At 35.0% G+C, this 15226-nt stretch overlaps 1 protein-coding gene and 1 pseudogene across 5 annotated transcripts in view; one reads left to right on the forward strand and one right to left on the reverse strand.

The window, feature by feature from the left end:
• The window catches only part of TAX1BP1 (Tax1 binding protein 1), an 84148-nt gene that overhangs the window by 56195 nt on the left and 12727 nt on the right, over positions 1-15226 (reverse strand). For all 5 annotated transcript variants that reach the window (XM_019958838.2, XM_019958840.2, XM_019958839.2 and 2 more), the window contains 3 exons: positions 10875-10977; positions 4786-4973; positions 940-1098 (listed from right to left, as the gene is read on the reverse strand). In XM_019958838.2, the coding sequence (XP_019814397.2) occupies positions 940-1098; positions 4786-4973; positions 10875-10977 (450 nt within the window). The remainder of the gene's footprint in view (positions 1-939; positions 1099-4785; positions 4974-10874; positions 10978-15226) is intronic.
• Positions 13285-14008, forward strand: LOC109557492 (EEF1A lysine methyltransferase 2-like; annotated as a pseudogene).

Below are 15226 nucleotides of genomic sequence, written 5' to 3' on the forward strand. Positions count from 1 at the left end.
TAACTGGGAGAGGGGGATAAATTGAGAGGTTGAGACATATACATTACTATATCCATGTAATGGCCTACATGGGCAAACAATCTAATAAAGAAAAAGTAGATATATGTGTAACCAACTGACTTTGCTGTACACCTGAAACTAAAACAACGCTGTGAATCAACTATACTACAATAAAAATAAAAATAAAAAAGAGTGGAACAGACTCCATCCTTAGGGAACAACAGGTCAGTTGTCAATGAGCATAAGCATTTCCAACTACTAACAATGTAAGTGAGATTGTGATATACATATAAAACCATAATCTGTGCAAGTTTGTCAATAAACTTTCTTATGAAAATATTAAATAAACAAGTCAATTACTAGGTGACTGCTTTTTCCATTGTTTTTGACTATTGTCTTAAATCCATTTTTATCCCTAAATTACACTGTTCTATGCTTAAACTTTTTTTCTTAGCTTAAGACTGTGCCAATTTTTTTTAATTAGGTGGTTTTTAGGATAATTTATTGCCTTTCTCACATCAATGATTTCAAAATTATATTAGTACATCTTATTTCACTGAATTCTGATTTTTAAAAAGTAATTTTAATTACTTTATTCTACTCTTCCCTTTATTCAGTGTTTATCATTCCTAATTGTATTTCTAAGCCACCTCCCCAAGATCAATCACATATTCTACAATGAGATGTAAAGCATCTAGAAACAACTGTCAAGGACTATGTCACAAGCCTGATACCAAAAATCTCAAAAGTATTTTAACCATTCACAACATAGAAGAGGCTGTGGCAGAAGGCTGACAGGATCTGACCTATCCTTGTACAAATATCTATCCAAATATATTTTTCAACATGGGATCTTCACTCATTTTCATTGGTTCAGTTTCTAAAAAAACTGGATTTCAGACAGTATAACTCCAATCAGTTACACAGGACACAACTAACCTTCTGCTCTGCTTGCAACTGATCACCTCTTTCTTTCTCATGGTTAAGTTCTCTTTCCATTCTTCCAACTTGTTCTCGAAGTTGTGTTGTTTCCTTTTCCAGAACGGCAATTAACTTTAACAGTTCTTCTTTTTCTTTCATTGTTTTCTCAATTTTCAACTATAAAACAAAACTCAAATTGTTTATAATCCTACAATATATTACAAATTCAGTTTTCCATTTCAAAAAAAATAGTGAAGAAATTTGTAGAAAGAACTTTTACAAACTATCTTCATATGAATCAGTCATCAGTTAAAAATACATGAATCTGTCAATGTATGGCAAAAACCACTACAATACTGTAAAGTAATTAGCCTCCAATTAAAATTTTTAAAAAAATTAATCATAAATGTAAACCATTTTTTATTGGGCAAAGAAGAAAACATTACAAGAAGGCAGGTGCAGAAGTAATGAATTTTATTATGAAGTTGCCTGCTAATCACTTTTCAAATCAGTACTAAAAATAAGGCATATTTAGTTTCATGAGTGACAATTCTAGGCTTTCTTATTTGGGGTAAAAAGGTGAAAAATATGTACCTCTTCTTGAATGGAAATCTATGAAAAGTGGCAATTCTGGGCTTTTCTTATCTTGGGTAATAATCAATGAGAAAAACATGCACCTCTTCTTGAATGGAAACCTTTGAATTTATTAAGAACTTCCTTGGGTGTTACATAAGGCCTTCACCTGTCAGATTACTATGAACTTTGGGTTCTTTAAATAAGTTCTTAGGAGTGGGAGATGGAACAAATATATACCTATGACTGATTCATGCTGATATATGTGGAAGCCAACACAATACTGTAAAGCAATCATCCTCCAATTAATAATAAATTTAAATAAGATACTAAGAAATAAGTTTCTGCATGTACAAAACAGCCTCTATTTAGGTAAATTAAAACAAACTTTATAAGTAAATGCAAATTTTAGGAAAAAATGCAGACTTTAACAACATAACTGACTCTTACATGAACCCTAATAGTTAACTGAGTTCAGGAACTCAAGTATTCTAAAAATGACCAAATTAAGGGACCTAAAATAGAAAATAAATAATATGGTCAATATTTTTTTTTCAGCAAGTTGTCTGATTCTAACAGGGGAAGAAGAATGGAGACTCACAACAGAAGCATTATACATTTAGCTAAATAAAAACATTTTCCCCCAGTACACCCCAAGTTAATTTCCCAAGGTCGTGGAAACAAACTCTAATTATTTAAACACTAAAATGGCTCTTACAAAAGTTAAAGAGTTGGAAAATTTTTAAATGCCCCATCTATCTCTTCCATCAGACTAAATGAAAATGACTAGAGTAAATGCTCTCAAAAGAGAAAAGTTTAAGTATTCACTGAATTTCTTTTTACTCTATTTTTTTAAAAAAATTATTTCGGGCTCTAAACTTCCTGGCAGCTTAAAGATTCACCTTGACCCAGTATGACAGAAACATCATAAAAGAACTACTATTTCCCAGTGATTCATTTAATTGACATATACTTTCTAAAGAGTTCACTGACTCTTAGGCAGAAAAAGCAGAAATTTTTAACTAAAATTAGATAAAACTGTATAGAAGTCCAATTCCTGGCCCCATCTTTGTATTCTGGGATCTTTCAAGCATACAAAATGGTTAATATTTTACAATGAACCTCCATTCACCCATAATCTAAATTGAATAGTTATTTCACCATGTTTATTTTATAAATACACAGATATGTAAGTTTATGTAATTTTTTTTTTTTTTTGCTAAAGCATTTGAAACATAAATGCAGACACTTCACTCCTAAGTGCACAGGGCAAGCTATCACCTAATAAGTACAGTCTCATACTTAGCCACTACAATTATTATAGCTAAGAAATTTAACAATAATTTTCTCACACACAATGGATAGCCCATACTTAAAATAACCCACTCTACTCCCAAAATATCTATTTTTTAAATACCTAAGATCCCATCATCAAGGTTCACAAACTGAAGAACCATTACTCAATCATTTGTAATGTCAACAGTGCCCTAAATAATGTCTCACACTTGTATTAATTTGGTGCATTTTTAGTAAACTCATTAAAGATTTTCATGAATGTGGAAATTTAAAAGATTTGTCAAAAAATTGTTCAGACTATAAATACTTTATCTCAAAAACATTTACCTAAGAGAGAGAAATTTAAATTTTCTCTATAAAGTACATTTTAAAAGTAGGAAAAAGAGAACTAAACTGTGCAATGTCCCAATTTATTTGGGAGCACAAAAGAGAGGTAGAAGCCAAAATGCCTGTTGCTTTTCTGTTGGAGGTCTTCTGAAATCAGGGTGGTCTAACAAGTATTCAAAAAACTCCAATATAAACACTGCATTCTTTGTAAGAGCTAGGCCTATTTCAGCATCTTTGACTAGCATTCAAATACCAGGCTAAAAACCTTGATCATCAGGCAGTCGTCACCACAAAATGTCTTAGTCACCCTATAAAAGTTACATTTCTTTATTTAAGATAAGAGAGGAATTTCTGGAAGGAGGAAGGGAATATATGAAAAAATTCACAATAAAAGTTACAGGTTCCTTCTAACTTTCTTAGTTCAACTGTACAGTATCTATAATCTAGTCTTTTTTCTGCAGTTTGTTTTTGAAGGTAAATAAAATCAAAGACATAAAAGAGATTTATATATAAAAATCCATGTGAGTATGAAGAATAAGTATAAAGAATAAGACTAAATAGGAATGTAAATTAATCAAAAATTAATCAAAAATGTATACTGAACCAATTAAAGTATTTTTTCACAGAAACTCAAACATAACATTCTAATTTGCTAGGTTTAGGGTAAAGATATTGAGAAATATCATGAAATATGAATGATGTTCTAGTTTTTCCTTTTCAGTAAGTACTAAAAATTAAGACATGGCATTTTTTACACCTCTACACAGTAAATATCCTTTGGTGAAATGACTCCAAAATATTTAATAAAAAACAGTAAGAAGATTTTTCACTTTTTAAAAAATTATGGTTAATCCAGCTTATTCATTTGATAGGAAAAGAAATCATTCTAAAAATGCTCAACCTAAATTAAAAGACCAGGATGCTTCACTGCCACATTTGGGATAGAGCATGCTTGGAGTATAGTAAAATAAGGTTCACATCCAATTACAGTTAGACTTACTGTTTTACAAGGGCTTCCCTGGTGGTTCAGACAGTAAAGAATCTGCCTGCAATACAGGAGACCTGGGTTCGATCCCTTGGTCAGGAAGATCCCCTGGAGAAGGGAATGGCTACCCACTCCAGTATTCTTGCCTAGAGGATTCCATGGAGAGAGGAGCCTGGTGGGCTACAGTCCATGGGATTGCAGAGAGTCAAATATGACTAAGTGACTAACACACACATTATTGCTTTATACTGCTTTCCCATCAGCTTCACCCCCACATCTGTACTATTCTACAATCAACAGATTAGGTGATCCCTAAAGGAGAAAGGTTAGGGTAAGGGAACATTAGGAGTTTTAGGTCTAAATTCTCTCAGTAATTACTTATCGCCAATCTATATACTATTCACAAAATACTAATAAGCCTAGGACAGTCCCTGCCACAGTGAAATCAGTAACATAATTGTGACAAAAAATACACTTTAAGTTCATTAGTTAAAAAGCATATGATTCTCAGGTTATACTCTTGGACAACCTGAAAATTCTTAAAATGCCAACCAACAAGAACTCTGCTTCTAATTGAGCAATGACTGATTTGTCTTTAAAACTATTTTAAAGCCACAGTTCATAACAAAAAATATAGTTCATAATGTAAATTTATCACTCACTCAGTCACTGTTGGTACCTACCTCAAGAAGGCCAGCTTTTGTGGTCACCACCAACATATCAGAATTTCCTTCATCTTCCATAGTGAGCAACTCTTCAACTGGAGAAGCAGCTCGAAACTGAAAAGGTGTACTTGCTCCACGAATTTCGCCCTTATGGGTAACATAGCAGAACTGATAAAACTCTCCATCATCATTTGGAAGGTAATATCCTAAAAGGAGTATAAACAAAATTTATTGTTATAAAATTATTTGTATTTAACAAATCTCGCCATCTCCTCTTATTCCTGATCTTGTTTCTAGACACTCAAGATGTCTTTCTTTCCTCCTTCATAAATCGTCTATCAAAACCAGACTCTTCCTTCTTCCCTAAATATGCCGTATTTTTCTTATCTTAGGTCTAAGATTATACTTTCAGAATATTCTTTCCCTGTAGTTTCACTCGGATAAAACCAATTCATCTGGGAGAGTCAAGTATGTAGTTTTCAATGAGAAAGAGGCTGGAGGAGGAGCAATGAAAGAGTAAGCATAAAAACCTAGGAAGACTAGAGGTAGAAATATATCAATTAAAGAAATGTTCTCTCCAATGACATTAATTAAATGCAAAGGAGAGATATTAACAGAAGGAATATACCACACATGTGAATTGTGTAAGGGCAAAAAGAGGATGAGGTCTACTTGTGCAGAACAAAAATAAGCTTTGGAACCACAAATATTTATTCTGGAATCCCAGCTCTACCACTAATTATTATATATTTAACCTCCCTGAGCCTATTTCTTATCTGTAAAAGAAATCTGAAGACAGCTATCTCAAAGCTTCAAAGTATCATGGATTATGTATACCATCTAGCCCACTATCTGACAATTGTTTTCAATATTTGTTCCTTTCTTCTTTAGCTCAAGTGCTACCCTCTTAAATTTTGCTGTATTACAGCTCAAAATGAATCTTTACCTCCTCTCCAAAGCTCCCATGGTTATTTTTTACATGTAAAAAGGGATAAAAAAGAAAAAAAAATCAGAGGACTCTCCAGGTGGTCCAATGGCTAGAACTCTGAGCTCTCAGTGTAGGGGACTTGGCTTAGATCCCTGGTCAGGGAACTAGATCCCACATGCCACAACTAAATATATAGTGTTTTGCAACCAAGATCTGGTGCAGCCAAATAAATAAAAATTGAATTCATTTTTTTTTTCAAAAATCCTCCACAGTATACTCTGCATTACCATTACATATATGCTTTATAGGCAACATCCATCCCTGGAGGAAGAAATGGCAACCTACAGAGGAGCCTGGTGGGCTACCATCCATGAGGTTGCAAAGAGGTGAGACACAACTGAACACATACACATAAACCTCAGAAATGTTGCTGCTGCCACTGCTAAGTCGCTTCAGTCGTGTCCGACTCTATGCGACCCCATAGACGGCAGCCCATCAGGCTCCGCCATCCCTGGGATTCTCCAGACAAGAACACTGGAATGGATTGCCATTTCCTCCTCCAATGCGTGAAAGTAAAGTCGCTCAGTTGTATCCGACTCTTCGCAACCCCATTGACTGCAGCCTACCAGGCTCCTCTGTCCATGGGATTTTCCAGGCAAGAGTACTGGAGTGGGGTGCTATTGCCTTCTCCGTCAGAAATGCTAAGAGCAGATTATTAATAAATATCAAAATTCTGAAATCTCCCAGAATGACTTGAAAAAAGAAAACATTCAATGATAGTGAAATGAAATACATAGATCAATCTATTCACCTTATCTTCAATATTGATTTCGACCCAGAAATCTGTATTCACTATGCCTATTACTACTTCATATCTTGAAAATTTTAGCCTTTATTATTATGATATCAATTTCACTTGACTTCCTTCTTTAAAAATTAGCTGATCTTTGTCCATGGGGATGGGGAGGCAGAGAAAATATAGTATTATCCTAAAATATCTGGTGGTTCTTGAAAATAAGAAAGAAGTTCTCAAAAAAACTGGGGGAGGGGGATGTCAAAAAACCACGGGAGTCCATCTGATAGAGCTTCCAGTAGCCAAAAAAGCCAAAACAATTTGAGCAACAAAAAAAAATGATTACATTAGACTTTATCCCACAGAAGAAAATAAATTTCCATGAATCCATGGAGAAGAGGACAACTCTTCCTAACATAATAATTCCAACTAATAATGTACAAGAAATGAGAATAAAAAGGCATCATCAGACAAACACAACAACAGTAATTGTTGTAGGTAAGATCCACTGATGGATACTAAAATTAATGGGTCAAAGTTTGAGGCGAAACAACATTTGCTTATCTCAAAATTGCTCCCCATAATATTCATTAAATTACAGAGAGAAAAATACTAACTTGAATATAGAGAAACAGCAGACATCACCTTAACCAAGTGATCAAAACTAACATTACTAGAAATTAGACATTCAGACATCAAGTAATCTCTAGTACAATGCACTGAAAAGAATACATCACTTTCATGGTAATCTTCCTGAAAATGTATAACCTCTATCTAATCACAAGAAATGATCAGAAAAACTCAAAATGAGGAACATTCTACCAAAACAAGACTGAAAAGTACTCTTCAAAAATGAAAGGTCATGAAAAACAGAATGAGGAACTATCACAAACTGGAGAAGATGATGATGTGACAAATACAATGTGGGATTATGGACTAGATCCAGGAAGAGAAAAAAGGAAAACTACTGGAAACACTAGTGAAATCTGAATAAAGTCTGTACTACTGTAGTCAATAGTATTGTACCAATGTTAAATTTCTGTTTTTTAAAAAAATAAATGGTTATACAACATGTCAACACTAAGGGAAGCTGGCTGAAGGGTAGATGAAAATTCTGTATACTATTTTTGCAACTGTACATCTAAACTTATTTCAAAATATAAAGTTATTTTTAAAAATAACATAGAATTCCCTATGGATCCAGTGGTTAGGACTGAACACTTCCAGTGCAGGGGGCATGGGTTCCACCTCTGGTTGGGGAACTAACATCCTGCAAGCCACAACAAATTTATCTAGCAATAAATTTTTTAAATTTTTAAAAACTCCAGCCTCTTAATAACTTCTACTAAATTTATTAATCTGTGGCTGAGTAACTTTGCAAATGGCCACTACATTTACTTTAAAAGCTTAAACAGAAAACAAAAATACAGTTTGACTAAGCAGCTCTGGTTCGGACATGACTGAAGCGACTCAGCATGCATGCATGCACTGGAGAAGGAAATGGCAACCCACTCCAGTATTCTTGCCTGGAGAATCCCAGGGACAGAAGAGCTGCTGTCTATGGGGTCGCACAGAGTTGGACATGACTGAAGTGACTTGCAGCAGCAAGCAGCTCTGGTATCATGGCATTATCTACAGACTAGATATTCAAGGTCTGCTTTTTTTAATATCACAAAAATAACTCACTAGAAAACATGGCCCCGGATTTCTCTGGTGGTGCAGTAGACATAGGTTCAGTCCCTAGTCTGGGAAGACTCCACATACCACAGAGCAACTAAGCCCATGTGCCACAATTACTGAACCCGTGCTCTAGAGCCCTCAAGCCACAACTACTGAACCACGTGCCGCAACTACCGAAGCCCACTCTCTTAAGAGTGTCTGTGCTCCCACAACAAGGGCAGCCTCCACAACAGGAAGCCTGCACACTGCAACAAACAATAGCCCCTCCCTGCTCACCTAACTAGAGAGAGCCCATGCAAAACAATGAAGACCGGTACAGGAAAAATCTACAAATGGTTCAACACCATTTAAGACACAAAATATAGTTATTCAGAGTTGAGATTTAAAGCTACCTAGAAATAGATCTCATCAGATCAATAACACTGAGAACAGGAAAAAGTAAAAACCAAATTCCAAGTCAAATTTTATAGCCTGTAACATTAGCAATCAAATTATAGTAAATAAATACGGGTTCATTTAGAAAAACAATTATACCTATTTATATTTTATTAGTTGTTTTGAGTTTTGCAGTTCAGGATTTTCTCATCACTACTCCACAAAATGAGCAAAATTATTTGGATTATGCTTAAAATTCCTTCTACCTCTAATATTATATAACCAAGTTTTTCATGATTCTATCTTGAGTTCACTATATAACAAACAAGTCCTAGGCAAGCAGAAGCTTCTCTTTCTGAATTTCAAAGTAAAAATTATGATGAATTTTCAAAAACATGTAAATTAGCTCCCAAGAAAATCCTTTTACAGTATAAATAGAAATAAACTGGATGCATTTCTTTTTTTCAAAGTGCTTTTAAACTTTTTGCTGTCATAAATAAGCAAATTCATTAGTCACTATAACAAATTCTGTTAAGCTTCTTATTCTAAGAAAACTAATCACATGAACAATTACCAGAAATAAAGCCACAACTTTGTATAATATCTCATAACAAAATCAGTCCCAATATACACATTTGAATTTGATCATCTAAAAAAAGGCCATGAATTAAAAGAAACTACATATACAATTTGTAAATTTCTTAATCTATAAAACATCTATGATGACCTAAATCTTTGTCTTTATTACAAGTACAAATTGTATCCTCTGAATATGTGTTTCCTGTCACAGTACATAATGAAACTTTTTCTATTAATATATATGCAAGCTATATGTGATCACATTGCCAACTGATAAACCTCGTTAAGTATTTTTAAAAACATAAACCACCAAGAGCCAAAACACTACCACCACCTAATGCTGGCAAAGATGTAATCCACAACAACTCTCTCTCATTGCTGGTGGGAATGCAAATATTGCCACTTTGGAAAAAGTTTGATGGTTTCTTACCAATGCATGCTAAGTCACTTCAGTCATGTCCAACTCTTTGCAACCCTATGGACTGTAGCCAATCAGGCTCCTCTGTCCATGGGATTCTCCAGGCAAGAATACTGGAGTGGGTTGCCATGTCCTCCTCTAGAGGAAATTCAGAAAGAGAAGCTTCTCTTTCCATGTAGCACTAGTGGTAAAGAACCCGCCTGCCAATGCAGGATCAAACACACGTCTCTTTACATCCCCTGCATTGGCAGGCAGGTTCTTTACCACTAGTGCTACATGGGAAGAAAATATTTCAAAATATATTCTCACCATACCAGCAATCATACTCTGATATTTATCCAAATAACCTGAAAACTTACACATCCACACAAAAACCTGTATATTGATGTTTCTACCAGTTTTATTCACAACTACCAAAACTTGGAAGCAACCAAGATATTAATAGACAACGAATAAATAAGCTGTTACACCCATATAGGTGACTTTATGTGTATTAAAATATTATACTGAGACAGTCCATTAGCTTCCCCAGACCAAAAACAGTTCACAATATAAATAAGACTAAGAAAGAGCTTTAATACGATCTGAAGTCAGTTCAATTTTAATGCAAAAATCACTCTGCAGCAAATTGTTACAGATTTCTAAATAAAATTGTTGTGTTTTGTTTTTAAAAAATAAAGCAACAGGGTTTGTTTGTTTGTTTTTAACATAACAAGAAATCTGAAGGCAGTTGCCAGCTGACCTTGATTTGGGAGCTCAGCCATGTTAAAACAAACATATATGTGCTTGTCTTGGCCTTCTACCTCATGGCCACAGGAGGGGTACTGGAGTTCTAGCTATCACCTTTGTGAAGGTGGAATGTGTGGGGAGGGACAATACTAGGTCTATCTTCCTCAAAAGTATTTTTTAAACTCTGTATCTAACACCAAGCTAAGACAAAATGAATTTTGTATTATTCACATCCATTTTTATAGGCAACTTTCCCTATAGAATTTCTATTCTATAAATCCCATTAATCATCTTTGTGATTTTCATACACAATATTTTTCTCACCTTTAATTTTACTATCTAATACCAGTAACAGCATTATTTTCTCATTTGAAAAAAAGTGATCAAAGACTTCAATGAAGAAATAAGGAAAACAATGTTTAATTGTCTACATAAAGTATCATGAGACCGTCACCAGATATTTACATTCTATGACTTTTGATAAAGACAGACACTAATTTAACTTTAGTCACTGGACACACCTAAGCAGATAATTACAACAGGGTACAACATTTTTAATGGCAATAAAACATCTAATTTCATTGAGTTCTGTTTTCAGTTCTTACCTTGAAATGCTAACTCACAATTGACTGCTGATCCTTCTACATAATGTTCAGGCATAGGGGACCATAAAAACGTGTAATAATCACGAGCAGTACTCCATCCAACCTAAAGGAGAACAACAAAAAGTAGATATTATAAAGTAAGTGGCTTAATATGAGTGATATCTTACAGCATATTGTTTACTGCATCCTGAAATTAAAGCATGCATTAATATGTTTACAAATCATGGGCATTTTAACAAGCACATCAAATTTTTATTATAATTCTTTATTAAGCTATAACTTACTGCTATAAAAATCTGTAACAGTAGAACTTCTATGTATTAAAATGCAATTTGATATCCAATTTCCCATGGAAAATCTTAGCACACATATGATAAAATATAAAAACTTATGTTTCATTTAAAATTTGATTTCACTAAATGGTAAGTTTTTAAGTTATTTTATGCCTCAAATTTAAGTGCTTTTTTAAAATTAGATTTCTCCTTCTTCCTTAAATCCACTAATTAAATTTCACTAGTCTCTCTAAGTCTTGCCTACAGGCATGGTAAATTTTGTAAAACTTATTTTTACTTTTATTCCTAAGGTGTTCACACATACAAAATAACCACCTATATCCCATCAATCTCTAAAATATTTCCAACTAACAACATGAACATATACATTACATATCTCAGTTATTTTCCAGATGAACTGTGGTAATAATATTATATATGTTTTAAACAGAAAATAGATATACATTTGCCAGTATATCATGGCTTCCATGATGGCTCAGTGGGTAAGGAATCCACCTTCAATGCAGGAGACACAAGAGACTCAGGTTCAATCCCTGGGTCAAGAAGATCCTATTGGAGAAGGAAATGGCAACCGACTCCAGTATTGCCTGAAAAAATCCCATGGACAGCAGAGCCTGGTGGGCTATAGTTCAAAGGGTCACAAAGAGTCCAACGTGACTGTGCACACACGAGAAATTATGCATCATCCACAGGGTTTGATTACACATATGTTCTATAATTCTGATTGACCTAGGATTGGATATTCCAGACTACTAAAGATGGAAGAATCTTGTATTACTATCTTTAGTCTCTAAAGGAGTGTTTTCAAACTGTAGGTCACAATCCAGTAGAGTAAGTGGTGATTCAATTTAGTAATTCATGCCCACATTTATTTTTTTAATTAGAAAGCATCAGAGTGCATGAAAGCTAAGTATTGCTTGATGAAAATTTGTTTCAGTATATATCTGCATGCAACTCTGCTGGGTCAAATCACAGAATTTTTATTTCTTTCTGTGTCATGGTCAAAAACATTTGAAAGAAGCTTAAGGAAACCATCATGTTTAAGTGATTTCCCTGACCTAAGGCTCAGTTTTTTTCTCTCAAAATTTTCAGAAGGATTAAATTAGATAATAAACATAAAAGCAGCACTTGGCAGAGTGCCTGACCCAAGATGGGCACACCATAAAAGGTAGTTTTTGCAAGCACTGTATGCTGTAATTAACAGCACAGAAAGTAGGGTCAGACTGCTAAAAAATATCAGTAGTTATAAGATTTCAGACAAGTTATTTTTGTTGTCTCGTCTTTAAAATGGAGATAACAGGGCTTCCCTGGTGGTTCAATGCATGAGACACAGGTTCAGGGACGATCCCACATGCCTTGGAGCACCTAAGCCCATGTGCCACAACTATTGAGCCTGTGCTCTAGAGGCAGGGACCAAAACTACTGAAGCCCAGACACCATAAAGCATGTGCTCCACAAGAGAAGTCACAACAATGAGAAGCCCATGCACCACAACTACAGAGTAGCCCCTGCTCTCCACAACTAGAGAAAAACCTGTGCAGCAACCAAGACCCAGCACAGCCATAAAATAAATAAATAAAATGAAGCTAACAAACAATCTCAAAGGCTTATATGTGTATCAAATGAGGTAAGCCCTGTAAAGACACTTGGCACAATGCTGGCACGTGAGTGTCCATGAAATGTTACTATTCATTAATAACCAAGGGCACATAACCTATTAGGGACAGTGATGTTAACTCTAAGATGTTCTGTCCCTCATTCCCTATCTCCCAATGCTTCTAACATCTCCTGAAAAAGAGCCCATCTGAAGTATTCCCCAAAAGATAAACCTGGTACAAGTTATACCTTGTATTCTTTGTCCCCATGCTGGTCCATATGCTAGTCTGGAAAGAAATACTATTCTAGAGCTACATGTTTTTTGAAAAACATCTCCCTACCTGAAGAGGCTCTACCTGGACCAGGTGGTTAGAAAACATGCTTAGTGAGCCATATATTTGTGATGGCGGACACACAGAACTGCTAATATCACAATTATATATACCTGATTCCAGCGGCACAGGGAACAGCAGTAATAAATACATTTATTGTTTTTGAAAAAATACTACCCTTATGTTACAAATTAAGAAACTAGTAGAGGGCATGGATGATGACAGCGGCTCTGGAGCCATGGTGCGGTCCCCAGGGGGCAGTCCTAGAGGGGAAGGCTTTGTCCCATCTGCTCTGGGAACCCGAGAGCATTGGGAGGCTGTCTATAAGAGAGAACTGCAAACTTTCCAAGAATACGGAGATACAGGAGAAATATGGTTTAGAGGAGAGAGTAGGACTTGACTAATAAGGTGCATGCAGAAACACAAGATTACATTGGATGCTTCAGTGCTTGATATTGGGAACTGGCGTTTTCCTGGTTGAACTTGCAAAATTTGATTTCTCTGATGTTAATGGAATTGATTACTCTCCTGCAATACAGCTTTCTGGAAGTATTACAGAGAAAGGAGGTTTATCTAACATTACACTGAAGGCAGAAGATTTTTTGAACCCTTCCACAAAGTTGTCTGGGTTTCATTTGTGTTGACAAAGGGACGGATGTTTCATGCCATAAGCCTTAATCCTGACACTGCAATTGAGGAGAGAAAGTATTTGAAATCTCTCTCCAGAGTGTTGAAAGTGAAAGGTTTTTTTCTAATAACCTCATGTAATTGGACCAAGGAAGAGTTGCTGGATGAATCTGGTGAAGGATGTGAACTTTCCGAAGAGCTGCCCACACCCAAGTTCAGCTTTGGCAGCCAATCTGGAAACTGGTTTTCCAAAAAACATGAGACTTCACTGGACAGATTCATTTAGTGCTTTTTAAGAAGCTCTGCATCAAGTAGACCTGACACATAAAATGCAAGTGCAAGTAAATGTTTAGTAAGTACACAGGATGCACATTTTGAGTAGAAATAATGGGTTGGTTTAAAAAAAAAAAAAAAAAGGCTTGTAAGTGGTTGGGTCTTAGAGATCAACCAAGAATAATTTTAAAATTTTCTTTTGTATTTGAGATGTAAATATTTTTCTTCAGATTAAAAAAAAAAATTCCTGTTAACTGCTGAGTTAAAACTTTAAAGCAATAAATGAACTTACAGGGGGGGCGGGGGGGGCAGGAAACAGTAAAAGGCAAAGTCAGGCTCTAAACCTGAAGTTCACTCACTCTTTTCCTAGCAGGATATAAAATAATCTCATTAAAGTTCAAGCTCTTTACCACTAGGACTCTACTCACTCTTCTCCTAGTAGGATATACTCTCATACTTTCTGAAATTCCACCTCCTTCCTTCCAACAGAGTCAATGACTATACTATTCCTAAATAAAATGTAGTTGACTAAAGACAGAAACAGTAAGGTAAAGGTGGAAAATGCTGTTTCTAGCTGTCTTTCATGATAAGAAAAACATTAATGGGGAAGTGCAATCTTTTACCACATAAGAAAAATGTTTGAGAGATATGTTAAGTGGTTTGGTCCTTGCTGTTTCTAACTGAATCACAGTAATTCAGGCTGTTTCTTTTTGTGTAACTACAATGCTAACTTATACTTTGCTTTCCTTTAATGTATAAATCTGGGCAACTCAAGGGAGTGGCAGACCATGCTCTAAAACATCACAGGTATCCCACGCTAAGCCAACCAAGAAATTGGGGCAAGATGCAACTCAATCTGAATATAAAAATCAGCAATATAGAACTATACTTTAAATTCCTTTTGAGAAGGAAAAACTGAACAAAAGTTATGTGAGGTGCACGTCAAGCAAATACTTTAAAAAAATAATGTAAAAGTCTCTCAATATGGAAAGACAGAGTACAGATCCCTTTAGGATAGTTATGTCTGACATCTAAACTCCCACATACGATAGAAGGACAAACTGGAAGAAACAGAATTTGGACATCTAGAAATCATGCATGCATTCATGGTAAGAACAGTAAACAAATTAGAAAAATCACACCACAGTGTCCAAGGCATACACTATTTCTCTTTTATTTTTTTGGTTATCTTGTAAACTTGATCAGATTTCTGGAGTGCAGAGTCCAATCC

Source organism: Bos indicus, chromosome 4, assembly GCF_029378745.1.
Source record: "Bos indicus isolate NIAB-ARS_2022 breed Sahiwal x Tharparkar chromosome 4, NIAB-ARS_B.indTharparkar_mat_pri_1.0, whole genome shotgun sequence".
Classification (NCBI taxonomy): Eukaryota; Metazoa; Chordata; class Mammalia; order Artiodactyla; family Bovidae; genus Bos; species Bos indicus.